This window comes from Primulina tabacum, chromosome 15, assembly GCF_025594145.1.
Source record: "Primulina tabacum isolate GXHZ01 chromosome 15, ASM2559414v2, whole genome shotgun sequence".
Classification (NCBI taxonomy): Eukaryota; Viridiplantae; Streptophyta; class Magnoliopsida; order Lamiales; family Gesneriaceae; genus Primulina; species Primulina tabacum.
This window is the reverse complement of record NC_134564.1, coordinates 36,892,103-36,914,820: the sequence shown is the minus strand read 5'-3', so window position 1 is coordinate 36,914,820 and position 22,718 is coordinate 36,892,103. Positions and strand designations below refer to the sequence as shown.

General features: G+C 37.9%; 3 protein-coding genes and 1 pseudogene across 3 annotated transcripts; 2 read left to right on the top strand and 2 right to left on the bottom strand.

Annotated features, from left to right (window-relative positions):
• Positions 1-57: 57 nt before the first annotated feature.
• LOC142526210 (G-type lectin S-receptor-like serine/threonine-protein kinase At1g11300) lies at positions 58-3,245 on the top strand. The gene is made up of 7 exons (XM_075630461.1): positions 58-1,405; positions 1,521-1,628; positions 1,709-1,911; positions 1,998-2,208; positions 2,311-2,554; positions 2,643-2,793; positions 2,877-3,245. Exons 1-7 carry the CDS (start codon positions 115-117, stop codon positions 3,186-3,188), a joined length of 2,520 nt encoding a protein of 839 aa, XP_075486576.1. The 5' UTR covers positions 58-114; the 3' UTR covers positions 3,189-3,245.
• Positions 3,246-4,144: 899 nt separating this feature from the next.
• On the top strand, positions 4,145-17,149 carry LOC142526211 (G-type lectin S-receptor-like serine/threonine-protein kinase At1g11330; annotated as a pseudogene).
• Positions 17,150-19,144, bottom strand: LOC142526213 (coniferyl alcohol acyltransferase-like). Its single transcript, XM_075630462.1, has 2 exons — positions 18,635-19,144; positions 17,150-18,314 (listed from the first exon to the last, which is right to left on the bottom strand). The coding sequence occupies exons 1-2, from the start codon at positions 19,043-19,045 to the stop codon at positions 17,325-17,327; spliced, it is 1,401 nt and encodes a 466-aa protein (XP_075486577.1). The 5' UTR covers positions 19,046-19,144; the 3' UTR covers positions 17,150-17,324.
• A 2,620-nt stretch (positions 19,145-21,764) lies between these two features.
• Positions 21,765-22,097, bottom strand: LOC142526164 (calcium-binding protein KRP1-like). Its single transcript, XM_075630418.1, has one exon. The coding sequence runs from the start codon at positions 22,095-22,097 to the stop codon at positions 21,765-21,767; it is 333 nt and encodes a 110-aa protein (XP_075486533.1).
• Between the last annotated feature and the right edge of the window lie 621 nt (positions 22,098-22,718).

Sequence of the window (22,718 nt, the reverse complement as noted above, 5' to 3'; positions counted from 1 at the left end):
CCTTAAATGTGGCTTTCCCACAAGCTTCCTCCATTCCAACATAAATTTAAATTTAAATCTTATAATATATATAACTCCCGGGCCAATTCATCAAGAAACTATCAGTAAAATACCATGATGAACACCACAACTTTGAATCTATTGCTTCCGTGTGTTTTCTTGATTCTATGCCTTCCTTTTCAAGGATTTTGCTTGGAAACAGATACAATACCAGCTGGTGTTTCCATCAAAGATCCTGGTACCATTGTATCTGCTGGCAAGGTCTTCAAATTGGGATTCTTCACCCCTCCCAACTCCAATAATCGATACCTGGCAGTTTTCTACACTGTCTCTGAAGAAACCACGATATGGATCGCCAACAGAGATAATCCTCTCAAAGATTCTTCCGGCTCTGTATCCATGGCCAAAGATGGGAATCTTCTACTCACCAATGGCGCCAATGAGACAATCTGGTCAACCAATGTCACGACTCCTATGAATACCAGTGCTCAAATTCAGGACACTGGGAATCTTGTTCTAAAAGAAATTCTTACTGGAAACATAATATGGGAATCTTTTTCGTATCCTTCAGACGTTTTCCTGCCGACGTTGAAGATAATTGACAACACGATTACTGGAAATAAGGTGGTCGTATCGTCCTGGAAAAGTGGGTCCGACCCTCAGGTGGGGAACTTCACGGCGGGGCTGGAAGCTTTAAACATCCCACAGATTTTCACCTGGAATAACGGCCGCCCCCACTGGAGGAGTGGCCCCTGGAACGGGCAAATTCTTATAGGAGTGCAGGATATGTATTCTCCGTACCTCGACGGATTCAGTGTGGTGGATAATCATTCAGGGCTCTTCTACTTCACGGCGCCTCTTCAGGCAAATATATTGATGAAAATCGACCTGAATTCTTCTGGGAGTCTGGTGCAGAGACTGTGGGATGATCAGAAGAAGAGCTGGGATATAACATGGTTGGCTCCACAAAATGTATGTGATGTTTATGGAACATGTGGTCCTTTTGGTAGCTGCAACGTTAAAAAATCTCCTATCTGTTCTTGTTTGAGAGGGTTTGAGCCCAAGATCAAGGACGAATGGGCGAGAGGGAATTGGACGAATGGTTGTGTAAGAATCAGTCAATTACAGTGTGATCAAAGCAATAATTCCACTGTCAAGGGAGGAAATGCAGACGGGTTTTTGATGCTTCAGTTTATGAAGGTACCAGATTTTGCTGTAAAATTTTCATCGAGCCAGGTGGATGAATGTCGGGTTAGATGCTTGAGTGAGTGTTCATGCATCGCATATGCGCACGATCCGAGTCCGACTATCGGTTGCATGTTTTGGAGTGAGAATTTGGTCGATATTCAGGAGTTTGCTGGTGTTGGTGTTGATCTTTACATTCGTCTAGCGAAATCAGAATTAGGTATACTCGGAACCAATTTGCCTCTCATTTTTCACATGAAGTTGTTCTAGTTTCACCAGCATGTTTCGAATTGTTAGTTTCACTTGATTGAGCAGTTTTTCCTTATTTCCTGCAGATCACAAGAAAAAGAAGAATATGTTGATAATAATTCCGATAGTTGTGGCAGTAGTAATCATATCCATTATGATTTTCATCGCTTGGTTCTGTATATTCAAGAAAAAAGGTAGCAAAGAAACAAGTATACACGTGTATTGATATTTTTGCGTTCACTTGCATAATGCGCTTGTGCATAAACATCATCAGGAGAGAAGACGAAAGACCCAAAGATATTTGAGGCGGTGCAAGCATTTCCATCAGATCCTGCATCAATCGTGCTCAAAGATGAATCAGAAAAAGTCAATATCGAAGAGCTGCCACTTTTCACATTTGAGACACTGGCCAACGCAACAGATCAATTCCAAGAGGACAATGCGCTAGGAAAGGGTGGTTTTGGTACCGTTTACAAGGTAGAAGCTTTCTTACTTCTCGCTACTGTTGTTGCTTGCTTGAATTACATAAAGTAACAAGCGCTGAAATTGTGATTTTTTCTCAGGGAAAACTGGAAAATGGGAAAGAAATAGCAGTTAAGAGACTTTCTGCAGCCTCGGGACAGGGAATGGAAGAATTCATGAATGAAGTAGTCGTGATTTCTAAACTACAACATAGAAATCTTGTGAGGTTGGTGGGATGTTGTGTGGAGAAAGAAGAGAAGATGTTGATATACGAATACATGCCTAATAAAAGCTTGGATGTGTGTCTCTTTGGTCTGTTTCAAGTTCAAAAGCAAACTGGTTTTTATTTTCTTCATTTGAAAAGAATTTTCATTTTAGCATGAAGTTGATTTTTATGTCATGTTTTTTGTATAGATCCTAAGCATCCATCGCAACAGATTCTAAATTGGAAGAAGCGTTTTGATATCATCGAAGGTATTGGTCGAGGTATCCTGTATCTTCACAGGGACTCTAGACTCAGGATTATCCACCGAGATCTTAAGCCCAGTAACGTGTTGCTTGATGAGGATTGGAATCCGAAAATTTCAGACTTTGGCATGGCAAGAATTTTCGGAGGCAACCAGGATCAAGCCAACACAGCAAGAGTTGTAGGGACATAGTGAGTGAATTTTCCAATCAACTCGTTTTTATTCACTTATATAGTGTCTTTACGCGATACAATATGATATATTATAATTATTTTGCAGTGGATACATGGCACCTGAGTATGCAATGGAAGGCAGATTTTCTGAGAAATCTGATGTCTACAGCTTTGGTGTGCTGATGTTAGAGATTATAAGCGGAAAAAAGAACACACACTATTACAATGAAGAATGGTCTTTGAGCCTTTTGGGATGCGTAAGCCATTTCTCAATTTATCAAGAAATATGTGTAAAAACAGGATCGATCGCATTTTTAATCTGTCCATCATGACATTTCAGGCCTGGAAATTGTGGAGTGAAGATAATGGTCTGGCATTTGCGGAACAAACTATAGTGAGTTCAAATTTCCAGGGAGATATCGTTAGATCCATTCACATCGCCCTATTGTGTGTTCAAGAATTTCCTACAGACAGGCCTACAATTCAAACTGTTCTGGCAATGCTCAGCCGGGAAATCGTGGACCTGCCGGCGCCGGAGCAGCCAGTTTTTGCAGAGAAATGGAACCGTTTCCATGTCGGTACAACTCAACCGACGATTCAAACCGGATACTCGGGCAACGAGGTCACACTCACAGTGCTGGACGGTCGATGAATTACGTGAAAATATTTTGACTAGTCTTCCACATGGTTATGGTATACTACGCTTTTCTCATAAATAGTGTGATGTGTTGGCGAAAATGTATTGTTGCAAATTATTATTATTAATATATAAATGAGTTTATGTTTTCTGAAATTTCACAAAATCTAGACCTCTATTCCTACTAATTTGTTAAATGAAACATGAAACCATGCTTGATTTTTATTATTTATTTTTTTGGATCAAAACCATGTTGATTTTGACCTGATATATTAGCATGGAACGATTTCACGATCCAATTATATGAGATATATATTCTATATGATTTAGTTATAAATAAAAATTAAAAAAACTTTGGCCTTGTTACCCAACTAGCAAGACTTCTCCAAGTCCCTGTCTGCTCACAGAGCCTACCCCACCAATGATTGCAAAAATAGAAAAAAGAGAGAAATTGACTATAAACAATAGAATTCAACAACTTTAAAAAAGTATTATTTGAGTTTAATCACACAAGATTGAATTTAGTTCAATACAATCAAAATCATATTTGAAATATCCAGATCATCCTGAAGAACACTGACATGTTAAACGTTTTGATCGATTTTCCAACAAAATTTACTATTTTCAATAGTTGGGGTATATCTATAATTCAACAGCTTAATCAAAATATCAGCCTTTATTTACCGTTGGTTACGAAACTATTTTTAATGCACGTGTTTGGTAAGATGTATGATTAATGGTGTTTTTTTTATTCAAAATGTTATTTACTTCGTCTGAATAAAATGAATAGAAGTACGAGTTTAATGGAAAATAAATAAATAATTCGTCCAAAAATTAATATAATAATATAATTCAATTAAACTTAAGGGGCAATTAGTGACTTTTCGAAACTAAAAGGGTGGAATTTAGATTTTCCCATAAACTCAAGTGGCCGATCGTTTTCTCTTGAAAATTATGGGAGTCCAACCTGATGGCTGGTGGCTCAAACTTGTTACTTTTTTGCGTCATCGTTTGTTCTCATTAACATTTTACAACTACTCGCATACTATTTTGTCTTTTTAAAAAAAAAAAATTCCTTCAGGTTTTCAATTATTTTCCCCTGAGAAAATTGCTGCAAATGTACGTGAAATTCAATCCAACTACGGCTAATGAACGGCGATTTTCTAAGCAACTGACAACTGATTTATTGAGGCAAACAGACAATCGAATTCTTACTGGCAATAGCCATTTTTCATCACTCGATTATGATCTGGGCAAAAAGTTTTAAACCTTTTATTCTATTATGTACGGCTACAGTTCTTTGTTCCATCTTTCCAAGATTTTGCGCTGGGCAACGAAGCAATTCATCCACCACTAGTTGCTCAACTTTTGGCAGTTGTGGATCGTTTGGGTTCTGTAATTCACAAAGCTCGCCTATCTGCAGTTGCTTGCAAGGTTTTGTGCCGAGTAATACCGAAGAATGGGATGCTGGGAATTGGACAAATGGGTGCATGAGACGGATCCATCTCAAATGTGAAGAGAGTAATAGCACAAGTAATGGGATGAGAGAAGATGGGTTTTTGAAGCTTCAAAGGCTGAAAATTCCGGGATATTCAGACCGATGGTTTGGCCCAGAAAATGAGTGTGGAGGTCGATGCTTGAGCAATTGTTCTTGTATAGCCTATGGGTTTGATGCTGGTATTGGCTGTATGTTCTGGAGAGGAACCTTGATGGATATCCAGAAATTCCCAACTGGGTCAGCCTCCTCGGGTTCGGATCTTTATATCCGCCTGGCAATTTCAGAACTAGGTAAACATTTATGGGTTTCTTTGATAATGTCCTTTTTGTGTCTCGCGTGTATTTTATCTGCTAATATGAAAGTTTTTATTGACGCTTCTTTATGTCCTATTATGAGTCTTGTTCTTGCCCCCTGGTTTCTATCTCAAAATAAGTTGGTTCTTCTCTACGGGAATGCGTATTTCTAGATTAAGCTTGAAAGTTCTGTTTCCACAGTGTATGTGTGAGTTGAGAGTGAGTGTTGTGTGTATCAGAATGTAGGTGTTGTGCGTAGTTGTTGTAACACCCACGACAACATGCAGCGGAAATTATGATTTTAACACACCTACACGTAGCTGGAATAATGATAATAATACGAGATACGAGATGTAAATTATGCACAAGTATAAAATACTTGTGCGGTGCCTCAGGGCAAAATAATTCACTAGAAAAACTTGTAAGTTTACAAAAACCAATAATAGTGAAAGAATAAAACAACTCCCTTATTAAGGCAGAGTAACAAATTGCATCCTAAACCTCTAACAAACCGTATAACCAAAATACATAGGATGCATCAACTGAGAAGGAAAAAAAATCTTCAAAACTCCACACACTAATCAACACGGTGATTAGGTGTTGTCTTCGGATGTTGGCAGCACTTCACAGCAACAAGTTATCAATCACGAGATGGCTTCAATCAGAAAACCTTTTCTTCGTACAAATGCATCTCTGTCTCTCCGAAAGTTTTTGCTCTGTATCGTCACTCTCTCACCCTTTCGTTTCTTCTCCTTTGAGTCCTATTTAACATAGAAAAACCAATTTCATTAGGAAACAAACTCTTTTTAAAACAAGGATAATATCTTAAAGATATTGTGATATCATATCTTAAAGATATTACGAGTCATATCAAAATATAGTCTTATATCACATATTGAATTTATAAGAGATCATATCATCAATTTCGAGATTATCCTCATGTCTAGAAAGGCAAAATATTAAAGATAAAAAAGGAAAATATATCAAGGAATAAAATTCCTTTCAATCTCCCCTTTTTTGCCTTTCTGGACAAAACAACCCAAAAATGGTTGTACATCTCAGCTCCCCCTGAGTTAGCAAATCAGTGACTCAGCCAACTTTAGTTGACTCCCCCTGAATTCTACCGTTAAGCCTTCCCCTGATGAAAAATACAGTTCACACAGGTGTTGTATGTTAGATGTTGCAACATTCAGATCATAACACCGAAATAGTTCATTAATCAGGAGGGACAAAGATCAGAGAGAATAAAAGGACAACTAAAATACTAAAACCATCAAGAGAGAAAAAAAACTCAAAATCTCATTATCCTTCATTACTGCCATCATCATCAGCCATTTTTGCTCCACTGGTTCCAGCTATATCTGTATCTACTCCCCTTTTTTGTCCACAATGGGCACTTTCACATAGCAGAAGCTCATAGTCAGCCACTTGATTTTCATAATGTTCAATGGTTTTCTTGGCATTTTCAATCTGTTGTCGACCATAGGCAATCTGAGCTTGAATGTAGGAGATAGACAGTGTGACATAACCAGTAGGAGGAACATCTGTAGGTGGCTGTTCAGCTGTCTCAGGCACATGTTCAGATGTTGTATCATCAGTGTTGCCAACATCCGGAGCAACACTGGAAGTCACCCACGGCAGATCAATCTGTCTGTTGTCTTTAAAATACACAGGAGAAATCTTCAGGGAGTCTCTAACAAGACAGAGATCTTCATCAATGTCCCTAATGAACCCTTGAGACTCCAAGATCCCATAGATCAGTGAGGGATATGGTAGCTTAGTCTTCTTGAAGTCCCCTTCAGCATATTGTAATGCTGTCCTGAACACCAACCTCCCAAAATTAAAGGCCCTTCCAGTGCCAATATTAAACAAAACCAGGGCTTGAGATCTGGTCACAGTGGTGGAATTTGTTGACGGGGTCCAATTCCAAATGGAGGTCTTATGTAGGACAGAGTAGAAGGACGTGAGATTAGCAGCGCTCAGCTTCTTGGGATAGTCGGGGAATACTTGGATCACATCTCCAGTGAGCACAGAGGTGACAGCATGTATGTCAAGATCCTCGTCAGCTTCCTCAAGATCCGGAGTGTTGTAGAATTCATTGATCACCGACGGGAAGAACTTGTTGATATGATCCCGAACAAATACTCTCCCATACTTCACCGATTCCTCATGTCCAACACTGCGCAGAAGATTACAGTAGAATGCTAACACCATACTGCGACAGTAGGGCATAACAGTGGTGACTGTGGATAGCAACTTTCTGTTTTTGAGAAACTCAACCAGGTTGTATTTCCCATAGGCAGTGACATCAATATTTTTCTCCTGAACCAACTCTCTCTGAACAAACAGCGGCCATGATGCCAAGGCATCATCAGAATAAAATTTGGGGGAAAAAGACTTACTCACATCATAGTCAGCAGAGTCAATGTTGTGCTCGGTGTTGTCAACATCCACCTCAACACCGGCAGCAACATCAGTAGCATCATCTTCAGAAGACTCGCTAGATTCAGAGTCAATGTCCTCAGATGCATCATCACCTTGTTCCTCAGATTCAAAGTCAGATACAGACGATGAGGAGGAGTCATCAGAGGCACCAGGCAGGTTTTGCTCGAATTCCTTCATCATTTCTGAGTCAGGTTCATTCTCCTTAGCCATTTGTTTTCGGGCGGCCTTATCTTCTTTGAGCTGAGCAAGAAACTCTGCCAAAGATTGTTCATTAGCTTCAGGTTCACCAGGAGATTGTTCTTCTGCAGCTTCATGAGAATCCGTGAATGGGTTTGGCTTTTGACTACCAGAAGTAGAACCAGATTCCTTAGCAGCAACAGTTGGTTTGGGGCGAGCCACCAACTCAAAATCATCATCATTGGAGTCGTCTCCAGATGAGAAATCAGGGTCCAGAATAAATGGGACGGTGGATGCCCTTGGTTTCTTGGTAGGGACAAAGTCAGGATCGAACCCTGCTTGTCTCTTTGACTTACGGCGCATAGGAGCAGGGGGAAAAGCTCTATTCACGGCCTCAAAATTTGGGGGATTCTCGACAGTGATTTCGTTCCCAGGTTCACCAGGAGCGATCATTTCCAGCGGGATTGATTCTTCTGGTACACCCACAATTTCCATGCCCACAACATCGGTTGCGGCTGTGGGTGTTGTGTCAGGTGATTTGTCGCCCATGCTCGCAGCCATTTCACTCCTAATGTCTTGAGGATCAAAGCCAGCCATCTGCGAAATAGAGAATAGCAAAGTAGGGAAGTTCGAAGAAGACAGAAATTTACGAAGAACACAGATACTTTTGCGCGAAAAAGAAAACAAATAGTTAGGGTAGGAGAGATTTTAGAATATGAGGGAAAATAGTAAGCCGTAAAGTTGTTCCTTATTTATCCCTAAATATTTAAGCACACCCCTCCAACGGTAACATTCTGATGAGCCGCAACTCCGGCATTTTTCCAAATCCGTTTTTACTCCAACGGTAACTTTCTGAACCAGTGTACTTATTATTTCAAGTAACCAGTCAGCAATAGATCGAATTAACCCCACAAACAATTAGCAATCAAGATATTTCAAAATTACGTTGGTTAGGGTGTTCTTCGAATTTCATGAATCAAAAACTGGTAGCCCATTGGACATGATGAATTCACAAAACAACAGTATGAATGACTTAAATTTATGCCTAAAGTATGATCAAAAATGAAATGCACACGCATGTGATCAAACTGTGATCAGTCTGTACCACTCACAAGTTGGACTCAAACTTTCTTGAACATTTTTAATTCAGACATGGTAGCTCCCACTCTAGAAGAACGGTCTTCATAGGACTCCTCTAGATAGCTTTTTCCATCTGTATTTTGACTTAGAAGTGGTAGCTCCCACACTAGAAGAACGGTCTTCATTGGACTCCTCTAGGTAGCTTTTTCCATTTTCTTCTAAACATTTTTTTGTTCTATTTTATTCTCTTTTCTATTTTTCACCATATTGCTCAAGAATTTTCTAAGTCATTATCTACATTGGACAAGATCATGTGGTACACGATCATCCTCAACAGCTTTATGACTTAGATTGAGCACACACCATTCTTTGGAGAATATTGATGGAAAGTTTGATTCACAACTGAGAGCACGCCATTCAGTATCCTACACTTGTACAGGCTTCACACAAAGCAGGATGTATGCAATATGTCTAGCATCCTAAAAATAAAATGCACATGCATGCTGGGTGTTGTCCACAGGTGTGGTAACACCGAGGACAACATCCGTGAGTGATCATTGTGCACACAAGCTGAGAGACTTCCTGAGATTGGAAAATCTCTCAAAATCCAATGGTTTTGTAAAAATATCAGCCAGTTGGTTCTCAGTTCTAACAAATTCCATTCGAATTGTACCCTTATCAACCAAATCTCGAATAAAATGATGTCTAATGTCTATGTGTTTCGTTCGAGAGTGTTGTACTGGATTTTTTGAAATATCAATTGCACTTGAATTGTCACAGTATACAATTAAGGTGTCACTGTTGAAACCATAGTCTTTAATCATTTGATTCATCCACAAAAGTTGTGAACAACAGCTAGCAGCTGCAACATATTCAGATTCAGCAGTGGACAGAGATACACAATTTTGCTTTTTATTGTACCATGACACCAAATTGTTACCAAGATAAAAACACCCACCCGTGGTACTTTTCCTATCATCTAAGTTTTCAGCCCAGTCAGCATCACTAAAGCCCACTAAATTGGTGTTTGTTTCTTTGGTGTACCATAAACCTAAGTCAACTGTTCCAGATATATATCGCAAAATTCTTTTGACAGCCTTTATATGAGTGACTTTAGGATCAGCCTGGTACCTAGCACACAAACAAACACTAAACATGATGTCGGGACGACTTGCACTTAAGTAAAGAAGACTGCCTATGATGCTGCGATACTGGGTGTTGTCAACACCTGCCGCAACATCGTCTTTGGACAATTTTTCAGTCGACCCCATTGGTGTTTTCATGTGCTTAGTGTTCTCAGTAGAGAATTTCTTCACCAAATTCTTGGCATACTTGGATTGACATGGAAAGATACCATCATGCATTTGTTTAATTTGCAATCCAAGAAAGAAACTTAATTCTCCTACCATGCTCATTTCAAATGTGGTAGACATGCATTTAACAAATTCATCAACATGCTTTTGAGAAGAAGCACCAAAAATGATGTCATCCACATAAATTTGACACACAAGAATATCATGCTTCGATTTTTGAATAAAAAGGGTTTTATCAACCTCACCTCTTTTGAAGCCTAAGTCAAGCAGATATTCAGTAAGCCTTCCATACCATGCTCTTGGAGCTTGTTTAAGTCCATAGAGTGCTTTCTTCAACTTGTAGACATGGTTCGGGTGGTGTGGATCTTCAAATCCTTTAGGTTGGCTTACATAAGCTTCTTCTTTCAAGATGCCATTCAAAAAGGCACTTTTCACATCCATTTGATATAATTTTATGTCCATATAACATGCAATAGCAAGTAAAAGTCTAACCGATTCAATCCGGGCAACAGGGGCAAACGTTTCATCAAAATCAATTCCTTCAATTTGAGTATACCCTTGAGCCACTAGCCTAGCTTTATTTCTCACAACAATTCCAGATTCATCAGTTTTGTTTTTAAAGATCCATTTGGTTCCAATAACATTCACATTATCGGGTCTGAGAACCAAATCCCACACATCATTCCTAACAAATTGTTCAAGTTCCTCATGCATTGCATCAACCCAAAATTCATCTTTTAAGGCTTCATTTATATTTTTGGGTTCCATGAGTGAAACAAAACAAGAGTGACTTACTTGAGAGTATACGGAAGTCATGCATACTAGTCCCATCATTTTGCGATAGTCTACCTTATCCTTTCTTCTCGTTTGCATTTCTCCAAATGTTTCTCCAATGATCTGAGATGATGGATGATTTTTCTGAACCTTGCTGGGAATATCAATCTCTTCATTGGTTACACTGTCATCATTCTCAGTATACTTTCCTAGTTCATCATTTGATTCTGCCAGTGCAGGTGTTGTCTCCGGTGTTACAACACCGGGTGCAACATCTGTGTTAGGCAGTGTCTCACTTTCGTTCAGCAGCCCATCAATATCATCCTCGATTGTTTTTCCCGTTAGATCTGCAAGATCATCAAAAACAACGTTAATAGACTCCATAGTCGTTCTTGTTCTCAGATTATACACGCGATAGGCACGACTATTAGATGAATAACCAACGAATAAACATTTGTCACTTTTAGAGTCAAACTTTGCAAGATGGTCTCGGTCATTCAAAACATAACATACACACCCAAAGACATGAAAATACTTAAGGTTCGGCCTCTTTCCCATGATGATTTCATAGGATGTCATAGTAGAACCACTCCTTAAGTACACACGATTTGAAATATGACATGCTGTGTTCAAGACCTCGGCCCAAAATCTCTTTGAAATATTCTTTGAACTTAACATGACCCTAGCCATTTCGTGCAGTGTCCTATTCTTCCTTTCGGCTATTCCATTTTGTTGAGGAGTCTTAGGGGCCGAAAATTCATGAGTTATCCCTCTCTTTTCACAAAATGATATAAAGTGTGAGTTTTCAAATTCTTTACCATGGTCAGTCCTTATCTTACCAACCCTCAGATTATGTAGATTAGTAATCTTAGCATGTAATTTCTTGAAAACATCAAATGTATCGGATTTTTCTCTAAGAAATCTTACCCAAGTAAAGCGAGAGAAATCATCCACACAAACGCATGAATACTTCTTACCTCCAAGACTTTCCACTTCCATTGGACCCATAAGATCCATGTGCAAGAGTTCAAGACAGCGTGTTGTCCCAAAGTGTTGCAACACTTGATGGGGAACACGTGTTTGCTTACCCTTTTGACATGCACCACAAACATACGGAATTCCAGAGGATAAATTAGGCATACCTCTCACAGCATCGTACTTACCAAGGTTCTTTAATGTCTTGAAGTTTGCATGACCCAATTTTTGATGCCACAAGTTTAGTTCACTTACTTTTGAATGATTGCATACTAAGTCTTCTCCAAGTTGATAGCAATTATCAGCAGACCTTGTACCTGTCAAAATACGAGTATTAGAATTATCAAACACTTCACAATTGTCTTTATCAAACTTAACGTTGCAAACCGTCATCACAAAGTTGACTTATGCTTATTAAGTTTGAGTTAAGTCCTTCGACATAAAGCACATTGTGTAGATTAGGCAGTTCATCAACATTCAAGGTTCCTTTGCCAGCAATTCTTCCTTTAGCCTCACCACCATATGTCACATGACCACTCCTCAGTTCAACATAGTCAATCAAATGGTCTTTAGAACCTGTCATGTGGCGCGAACAGCCACTGTCAAAGTACCATATTCCTGCAATGTTAGTCTTTAATGTAGTATAAATAACGGAACATTGAATCTTAGCCTTTGGTACCCAAACCCTTTTTACCGTCGGTTTTCTGTTGGCAGTGTTGCGTCGGGTGTTATACAACACCTGTGGCAACACCTGTTCTGATTCCCATCTCTTGTAATCATCTTTCAGTTTAAAGCAGTAGGGTTTGATATGACCAGGTCTAAAACAATAGTGGCAGATAAAGTGGCGTTTTCTGGATTTGGACTTCTTGGTAGATATTTGCCTTTTAGATTGAGCACCTTTTTCAGTTTGTGTAACATTTGAGGTTTCAACACTTCCTTTGACAAAAACAGTTGGTTTTTTCTCAGTATTGGAAGATTCTCCAATTTCGAACAGACTGTTCGGATAACCAAGTCCAGCTTTGTCATTTTGTCCAATCATCAAAAGTGAATCAAGTTTGGATGAACTTGAATTCATCTTGGCAAGAATCTGAGTTGCTTCTCCAAGTTCCTCTTTGACTTTGCATAATTCCAAATCTTTCTTGCTTAAGATTACTTCAAGTCGTGAAATTTGTGACTTTAACTCAGCATTCTCTTTGGAGAGAATTGCATTTCCTTTAGTTCTTTTGATCCAGTCTTCATATAATTCTTCGTACATCGTCTGCACACTTTCTAGAGTGACTTCATCATCATCTACCTCTTGAGTTTCAGACTGACTTGCCTCCGCAAGAGTTGTAGATTTAAGACATACTGAATTCGAAGAGGTGTTGCGGCCAGGTATTGCAACACCTGTGGCAACACCCGAAGGATTGATTTGCATTGAGCGTTTTTCCTTGATCACAGAAGATAACGATGTGTGATTTTCATATTCACTTGATCCTTGATCATCATCAGACTCTTCATCACTCAAAGTGACAGCCATGCCTTTGTTTCTTCGAAGTCGATTGGCACACTCATTGGCATAGTGTCCAAATCCAGAACACTCTCTGCATTGTACTGAGTCCAAATTTCTGACATTTGATTGGATTTGCAATTCAGTTTTTGGTCGAAATTGTCCTTTCATAGGAGTAAACTTTTGAGCTTTTGCAGAAGTGGTGATATTGGGCAACACAGATTTTTGTCCAATTTTCTTCTTCTCTCTCATTTTCTTCAAGTAATCACCGAATTTTTTAGTAATTAGAGAGATAGAATCTTCACCTAAATCAGATTCATTCACTTCTTTAGATATTTGAAGGATTTCATCATAAGAGTCAGTTGAAACTTCAAGGGCTATTGTCTTCCCTTTATCCTTCTTTTGTAAATCAAGATTCATCTCAAAAGTTCTGAGGGAACTCATTAATTCATCCAAGTTGATCGTTGAAGTGTCTTTAGATTCTTCAATAGCGCAAACTTTGACATTGAATCTCTCAGGAAGAGATTTTAGAACCTTGTTCACCAATCTTTCATTTGGTATGGGATCTCCTAGGCCATGTGATTCATTTGAGAGTTGTCTCAACCGGCAGTCATACTCAAGAATAGACTCCTTGTCCTCCATTCTCAAACTTTCGAACTTTGATGTCACCATCCTTAGCCTAGTTTTACGCACACTTGCGGATCCTTCACAGTGCTTCTGGAGTATCTCCCAAGCATCTTTGGCGCATACACAAGTGGTGATTAAATTAAACATCCTTGTGTCAACAGATGAAAATATAGCATTGAGAGCTTTGGAATTAAAGTTTGAAGTTTGCACTTCATCGACAGTCCATGTACTTTCAGGTTTGAGCCGTGTGTCTCCATCAAAATCCTCGAGTTTTGGTGGACTCCAACCATCAAGTACACGTTGCCAAGCTCTTTCTTCAATGGATTTAATAAAAACCCTCATCTTTACTTTCCACAATGCATAGTTTGATCCATCCAACACGGGAGGCCTAAAAACAGTATTTGTTGATCCTTCCATAATTCCTTTTCACTCTGAAAACGAAACAAAACAGGATCTCACTTAGTAGCGTCAAGTGGAAGCTCTGATACCAATTGAAAGTTCTGTTTCCACAGTGTATGTGTGAGTTGAGAGTGAGTGTTGTGTGTATCAGAATGTAGGCGTTGTGCGTAGGTGTTGTAACACCAACGACAACATGCAGCGGAAATTATGATTTTAACACACCTACACGTAGCTAGAATAATGATAATAATACGAGATACGAGATGTAAATTATGCACAAGTATAAAATACTTGTGCGGTGCCTCAGGGCAAAATAATTCACTAGAAAAACTTGTAAGTTTACAAAAATCAATACTATTGAAAGAATAAAACAACTCCCTTATTAAGGCGAGTAACAAATTGCATCCTAAACCTCTAACAAACCGTATAACCAAAATACATCGGATGCATCAACTGAGAAGGAAAAAAAATCTTCAAAACCCCACACACTAATCAACACGGTGATTGGGTGTTGTCTTCGGATGTTGGTAGCACTTCACAGCAACAAGTTATCAATCACGAGATGGCTTCAATCAGAAAACCTTTTCTTCGTACAAATGCATCTCTGTCTCTCCGAATTTTTTTGCTCTGTATCGTCACTCTCTCACCCTTTCGTTTCTTCTCCTTTGAGTCCTATTTAACATAGAAAAACCAATTTCATTAGGAAACAAACTCTTTTTAAAACAAGGATAATATCTTAAAGATATTGTGATATCATATCTTAAAGATATTATGATATCATATCTTAAAGATATTACGAGTCATATCAAAATATAGTCTTATATCACATATTGAATTTATAAGAGATCATATCATCAATTTCGAGATTATCTTCATGTCTAGAAAGACAAAATATTAAAGATAAAAAAGGAAAATATATCAAGGAATAAAATTCCTTTCAAAGCTCTTATCTGTACTTTGTTAAAGCTCGCCCCTTATTCATTTGTTGGCCTATCGCGTTTGTGATTTCATGGATTTTGTGTTGCAGATCAGAAGAAAGACAATAAAAAAAATTTCAAAATCATAATAGTTTTCGTTGTGGTTGGCTCGATAATCATGGCCATTTGCGCATACTTCTCTTGGAAATGGATGGCTAAGAAAAAAGGTAATTTTAGGACTACTGACCCGTGAATTAGGCATTATATTCCGCTTTCACTTGATTTTTTCCTTGTGAAATAGGCAAGAAAACAAAACTTGAACTTGGGGAATCAAGCACATCGAATACAATTCAGTCTTCTATTAAAGACTACAGTGGATAAAGTTAATCTTGAAGAGTTACCATTGCTTAAGTTTGAGGTGCTTGTAATTGCCACCGACAATTTCTCAGAGGCTAACAAGCTTGGGAAGGGTGGTTTTGGCCCTGTTTACAAGGTAACATTGTGGGCTTATCCATGTTATTTATCACATTTGTTGAATACCGCATTCTGAAACTTGTTGCAACTCTAGGGAAATTTGAATGATGGACGAGAAATCGCAGTTAAGAGACTATCAAAAACATCTGGACAGGGAATGCAAGAATTTATGAATGAAGTGGTCTTGATTTCTAGACTTCAACATAGGAATCTTGTTCGACTGCTGGGATGCTGTGTGGAGAATAAAGAAACCATGCTTGTATATGAATACATGCCTAATAAAAGCTTGGACTTTTTCCTATTTGGTCAGTTGAATTTCTACCTTGTTTTCTGGTAGAGTTGTTGTCCTTCAAATTGTGATCTGATAATGAGAACTGGATTTGTGGAAGTTGAGATTTTAGTTCGAAGGGGTGTTTTGAAATTGAAATAATTATTCTCTCTGAAAATTATTTGTATAGATGCATCACTTGATATCCTAGATTGGAGAAAACGTTTCAACATAATTGAAGGTATCGGTCGAGGTCTCCTTTATCTTCACAGGGATTCTAGATTGAAAATAATCCATAGAGACCTCAAGCCAAGTAACATATTGCTTGACCATGATTGGAATCCAAAGATTTCAGACTTCGGTATGGCCAGAATATTCGGCACTGCACAAGATCATGTCAGCACCATAAGAGTTGTGGGAACTTAGTGAGTACATATTTATTCGACCCCTCCACAATTGAAGCATAAGCATCATGTAATTTTCTCTTAAGTAGTAATCCAATGCTACAAATAACCAAAAATGTCCAACCGACGTCATTTTCTTGCAGTGGCTATATGGCTCCCGAGTACGCATTGGAGGGAAGATTTTCTGAAAAATCTGATGTTTTCAGCTTAGGAGTTCTGATACTAGAGATTGCTACTGGGAGGAGGAACTCAAGTTTCTACCATAACGAAGGCTCTTCGAACCTTTTGGGACATGTATGCCTTCTTAAAATTCTCCTATTCTATTAATTTGCTTGATATGGCGCTCCAAATGATCATTCTAATTATCAAATTTCCAGGTTTGGAAACATTGGAATGAAGATAATGCAGTGACTCTTATAGATCCAAGAATATCAAATCCAAGCTACCAGTCTGAGGTCATGAGATGTGTTCATATTGGATTGTTGTGTGTCCAAGAGCTTCCTAAAGATAGGCCATCTGTTTCATCTGTACTCTCATTTCTTAGCAGTGAAATTGTAAAGCTTCCTGAACCAAAGCAAATCGCATTTGCGATTAAGTGGAAGCCTTCTTATGCGGGTACGAGTTCTTCTCAACAAAGCCAAAGGAGTAGTTGCTCCTTGAATAATGTTACTCTTACCATGGTTGATGGTAGATAACAGATCATCATGACGTTGATGAGGCTTGCTCATCAATGTAACATGGTGAATGCAATGTGAAATTTTTTGTCATAATTTAATTGTAAAAGTGATTTGTTTTTTGTGTAAGACCACATATATGGTAGTTATTCCCAAGTTTTGGAGAGTATTGGAGAGTAAACGTGACGTTATTTATCATTGAATAATAAAAATTAAATGTGCAAATCCAATGTTAACTGATAAAGAGTTTGGCACATGCATACCATCAACATCAAGAAACTTGTACCAGTCAATACACACATACACATATATGAACTAGCTAGATTCAAAGTAAAGAGCCAAGATCAGGTGCACGAGTAAATGTAGTCAGAACTGAGGGGGATAAATACATGAGCTGCATTAGTTTCTATCATCTTCAACTGCTCTTCCAACAGGTGCATGTAAATAATCCAGTCCCCATTCCCTTTTGGACTCGGCATCGGCATGACATATCCTGATTTCCCTCCCCAAGGAAAATGGTACGAACCAAACAAGGGTGTTCCCCACCCAAAGTCTATCTTTCTCACAGGAAAATGCAGCCCCGATGAAACCACAACAGCCGGCTCTTCCTCTGTGGCCCTAGCAGCGTATATCCTGGACAATGCTGGGTGAGGGCGGCGCTCCTCCACCCAATCTATCAGCCCCAAGAAATGTTCTTTACTCAGAGCACTTTTCAGAAAGCTGTGCACTTCATCGGCCACCCAGCTCAATGATTTTTCCTGCAACTCTTTAATTTTCTTCTCCCCGTATGGGATGGATAAAACGTTGCCAAAATACGAAGCAATCAATTTTTCTTGACTTTCTTCACCGTCGATCAATCGTTTCCTCCCGTCCACCACAATTCCCAGCTTGCAGTAGCCATCACCGGCAGAAACTTTACTGGAAACAATCATTTTCCAGAGGAAGGCGCTGAATCCCTCCAGCTTAGTCCTCCTGTTCCTTTTTCCAAAACATTTTTCATCATTTGCCAATGCCTGAATCTTGTCAATTTGATCAGCTTTGACGTAATAGATTCGGCTCAAAGCTGTTCGCTTGTCATCCTCTGCAGCCGGTTCCTGATTCTCCGGCGATGTAAAAGCTGAAATTGTGGCGTACATGCTGTCAACTGAGAGGTGGTAGGCAGTTGGGCGCCGGGGTAGAAGGAGTGAGCGGCGGAAGGATGGTGGCTGCGAGATTGGCCTCGACTGTGTTATCTCCGCCCATGAAACGACAAACATGTTGGCGGAGTAGGCGTCCGCCACCTGGTGGGCGAATGTGCATGAAACGACCATTCCTCCGCATTTTAGTTGAGTCGCCTGTTATCAAAAGCATATAATATTCTTCCGGACATTTTATTTAAGATAGATTAAAGATGCACTCTTCTGCTTTTGGTAGTATTAAATTAAATGTAATGCAAATTCAAGGAAAATTTATCGCTTTTTTGAAAATAAAATAAAATAATTAGATCATGACCGCTAGAGTGAGGCAGAATTCATTTGCTGACTAAATGCCAATGTAAGAGCTAGTCAATGTTACGTAGAATCCTACCAGGTTTTAGCTATTTTCAACATCCACATGCAAAAAACATCAATTTCCGAACAATCGATAATCTCCAGAAAGAGTCTCCGACAATCACCTGTACAGCAAGAACGCCATGCTTTCTCTCCGGCACCAGCTTCCTTTCAACAGTTTCGTCAGGATTGTACAGATCAAGATCCATCAGTTCAGCGTCCGCAAAAGCTTCCACGAAATCCACTCCACGGTTGTTACATAGAAGCTCTGGCTCCCCGGCTGTGTTCGTCACCAGCTGGCCGGAAAAAGCATAGTATGCGATCAAACACTGGGCTAATGACTTCTTGAGAGCACCGACCATAGTTTCAAAAGATAGTTCCTTGGTTTTTCGGTAGCAAAAGAAAATGCCGACGTCCACCGGCGGCAACAGCAGGTCGAGGTTGGAGAGTGGCAGCCAGTGCTCTTGAATCGGCAGAGCCGCTGCGACAACCTCTGTTTTGCTTACCTTCACCTCAAGTTCTCTTTTCAGCGGCATTTTTCTCTTACCTTTTTTTATTTTTGTAATTGAGAGTAGAAGTACAAGAACGAAATATTCGGTGGAAAGAGTAAGGTGAAAGATGGAGTATGGTTTCCTTTCGAAAATATAACTTTGTTTTATAAGATGTAGCTGGTATGTTGGGACTAATTGGGCTTTCAGCAATTAAATTAAGTAAATGTTATAAATAAAAGTCTCAATAGCAATGAAGGTTGTATTTTTCTAATGTCTATGTATAATATAGGTAAAAATTTGTGTGAGACGGTTTCACGGTTCGTAATTTGTGAGACGGATCCCTTATTTGCGTTATCCATGAAAATATATTACTTTTTATGCTAAAATTATTACTTTTTATTGTGAATATTGGTAGGTTGACCCGTCTCACCAGAGACCTACTCCTATATATATCATCTTAATTTCTTTATAACATGAAATATTATAAATGAATGATTTTTCGATTAATACAGGCCATAAAAAACTCGAACCCTCTCATTTATTTCAAAGAACTTCATCATTATTGAACTAAGATTGTATATATACCACTGATATCTATTTTGTGTGTCCATTTGGTTTATATTTTAAATGGATCCGTAGTGGCTCTGGTCAAAACATGCATGATTTAATTCTTGTGTGTGTATGTGTGTGTGTGATTCCACACTCATTTTTTTAATCACTGGCTAAATTAAGTAACAAATTTCCTATTTTTATTATACATGCAATACGACATTAATGGCTTGTAGGTATGAATCTTGTGTGTTTTAAAATTTTAGCAAATGAAAAACAAAGTCAAACCTAACATTGCCTAACTCGTAAAAACTATTTAAAATCAAAATAAAGTTAAATTGTCTGGCAAGAGTTGGGATTTCTCAACAGTAGGCATGCACCTTTACATATGACACATCAAATTCATATAAAAATTATTTGTTAGTTGAATAATGTGAATTCTGAAGTTGAAGAGTGGTTACAGTCAGTAACAGACGCTCATCTCTAAATTGGTTGAACCAATCCTCTTGTTTCAAGAAACTTTCACAAACTGCTACGTACGAAACTTGAAAAATAATTAAGCAAGTACTGTGTTAAACTGCTATGACAAATAATAAACATTCCTAATACATATGATGTGATAGAACTGGGCTAGTGTTATTCAGGAATGTGTATTGGATCGGAAAACAATTTCCATTCTTGTGGAAAACTTTTCAGTTGGATTGAGAGGGTGGTTAAAGCAAATTTGGAAAAAAGAATTCTTTAGTCTTTAATTTTCGCGGTGGGTTTTAGTGGCCAGACGAAATTTTTGCAGTTCTCAGGTCTAATACTTATATTTTTTTTAGCTAGTCTAATTTTTATATTGCAAAATATTAAATATTTATTTGGGTCTCTCTCGAAAATTGGGTCTGAGTCAGTTTCTTTTGAGCCACAACTCCCTCGAGCCCTCGACTGATCAGATCGAGTTATCATGATGGTTCACCATCCACATGAAATGGCTTAAAATCAGTCTTTTTGGTTGGAGAAGCCAAAAAACTAAAAACATTATTATTATTATTATTATTTAAAAAAAAAAGTGTATTTCTGAAGAAGTATATTGTTTTGTTGCAAAAGATGTTTTAAACACAAACTTAAAAAAGTGTCTTTTTAAAATCGAATTTCTGGTTTTTGGACTTCTGCTTCTACTTTTATTTAAAAACTAAAACGAAGACATTTTTTTCAACATTTATCCAAACCAATTTTTCTTTTTTAAAAATAAAAACACTTTAAAAAGCTAGACTTATTTAAGCGTTTTTTTAAGATACAACTTCTGTATCCAAACTCGTCTTAAACGAAAGGAGATTTCTAATGATAAAATAGTTTTTTTGGTCTATTGGCTTTTTCAATTTCAACTTTTACTCCAATAAATTTTCAGAGTTTGGTTTTGGTTCACTAACTTTTAAATTTCAACTATTTTGATCTAATTGCTGACGTGACATCGGAAAATATTGACATTGCATAAAAATGCTAACATGACATCGGAAATTGATACTCGTCAGATGTAACGTTATCAAATAGACCAAAAATTAAAAGTTAATGTACTAAAATCAATCCTTTAAAAAACCAAATTCAAAAAATTGAATAACTTAATAGGCTAAAAAAATCATTTTCCCATTACATATAAGAAGACTTGTATCTCGAGGGTGATTTTGTGAATTCCGATTAACCGGTTTTGGGCCTCGTGATATCTTTTATTTGTTGCCTCTAATCAGAGTAAAACAAAAAAAAAAAAAAAAACCTTAGACTTAATCAAGAAAAGTGAGCAAAAGTTACCACGGATACAGGGCATTCCATAATAGAAAAATCAAATAAATTTATATGTTCACATATACGCATCGCATTTATTAATTATGGTAATATTGCAAAATCAAATAAAATTGAAATGATAACTAGCTAGCTTCCACATTCTCGATTTTAATCTTCTCCACAAATCTGTTTCTTGATAGCTTGCTCTCGCCTCTCTCGTCGCGTCAATATTCCGGCCACTAATAAATTACAATCGCATTTGATGTTGTGAATATGGGCTGAGAATTATTTATAATTTCAATATTTTTTATCGAGTGTATTGATATGTTAAATACAACGTACTAAAATTGAAATTTAATAAAAAGACGAATAAATAATTATTAAAACGATAAATATGTGGGTTATTATTATTAATATATATATTAAAAGTACGAAATTTCTGGAGAAGAAATCAAATCCTGCATGTTCTTGCTTGATCCATGAGATCAGGACTCAACCTGAACATCAAAACGCAAAACTCCATCTGATTGAGGCTCCCATCTCCATCCAGATCTCCTTCCTTCAACATACTCCTCAATTCATCGTCGCTCATATTCTGCAGACCTAAAGCTGCCGAATTATTCTTCAAGCTTTCCAATGTGATGACTCCCTTTTCATTGTCCATCAGCAGGCGGAACCCATTGCAGAGCTCATTCAAGAACCCGTCCGCTCCCAGCTTCTCCACCATCGACGGGAAGAAATCCTCGAAAACGACGTGTTTATTGATGTTATTCATCTGACCCATTATTTTTGCTGGAATACGATGAATGCGGGCCGAAGGTGGAACGTATATATGACAAGTATTAATAGATATAGAGTGGGAAGAGGGAAATTTCTGCGTGGAAGGAGTCGACAAAGAAGGACAGCGAGGGTACAGTTCAGATTTGCGGCCTAATAAATATGATCGTTGGGGTTTCTGTATTCCAGGAAGTTGCATGGAAATTTACTTCTCAAACTGCCGCGGATATTTATTTATCATCACAATTCACAAAGAATATGTCTTTATGTGTGAGACGATCACACGAATCTTTATCTGTGAGAGAAGTCAACCCTATCGATATTTTTCACAATAAAAAGTAATACTCTTAGCATAAAAAGTAATATTTTTTTATGGAATAAGAGATCTGTCTCACAAAATACGACACGTAAGACCGTCTAATACAAGTTTTTGACATTCACAAGCAATAATGCATGGGAATGGATCTCTATTTTCCTAGCAATTCAATTATATATATATATATATATATATATATATTGATTTCTCATTTAAAGATAAAATAAATTGAGTAAGTGTTTTGTGACGATCTCAGATATCATTATTCGTGAGACATATCAACTATATTCATATTTATAATAAAAAATAATA

What these genes read in the sequence shown, in the direction of transcription:
- LOC142526210 (XM_075630461.1), top strand. Translation starts at nt 115, where the DNA reads ATGATGAACACCACAACTTTGAATCTATTGCTTCCGTGTGTTTTCTTG. An exon ending in TCTAGCGAAATCAGAATTAG is followed by an intron (nt 1,406 to 1,520) that starts GTATACTCGGAA and finishes TATTTCCTGCAG; the next exon opens with ATCACAAGAAAAAGAAGAAT. An exon ending in GCAAGAGTTGTAGGGACATA is followed by an intron (nt 2,555 to 2,642) that starts GTGAGTGAATTT and finishes ATTATTTTGCAG; the next exon opens with TGGATACATGGCACCTGAGT.
- LOC142526213 (XM_075630462.1), bottom strand. Translation starts at nt 19,045, where the DNA reads ATGCCGCTGAAAAGAGAACTTGAGGTGAAGGTAAGCAAAACAGAGGTT. An exon ending in ATGGCGTTCTTGCTGTACAG is followed by an intron (nt 18,315 to 18,634) that starts GTGATTGTCGGA and finishes TTTTGATAACAG; the next exon opens with GCGACTCAACTAAAATGCGG.
- LOC142526164 (XM_075630418.1), bottom strand. Translation starts at nt 22,097, where the DNA reads ATGGGTCAGATGAATAACATCAATAAACACGTCGTTTTCGAGGATTTC.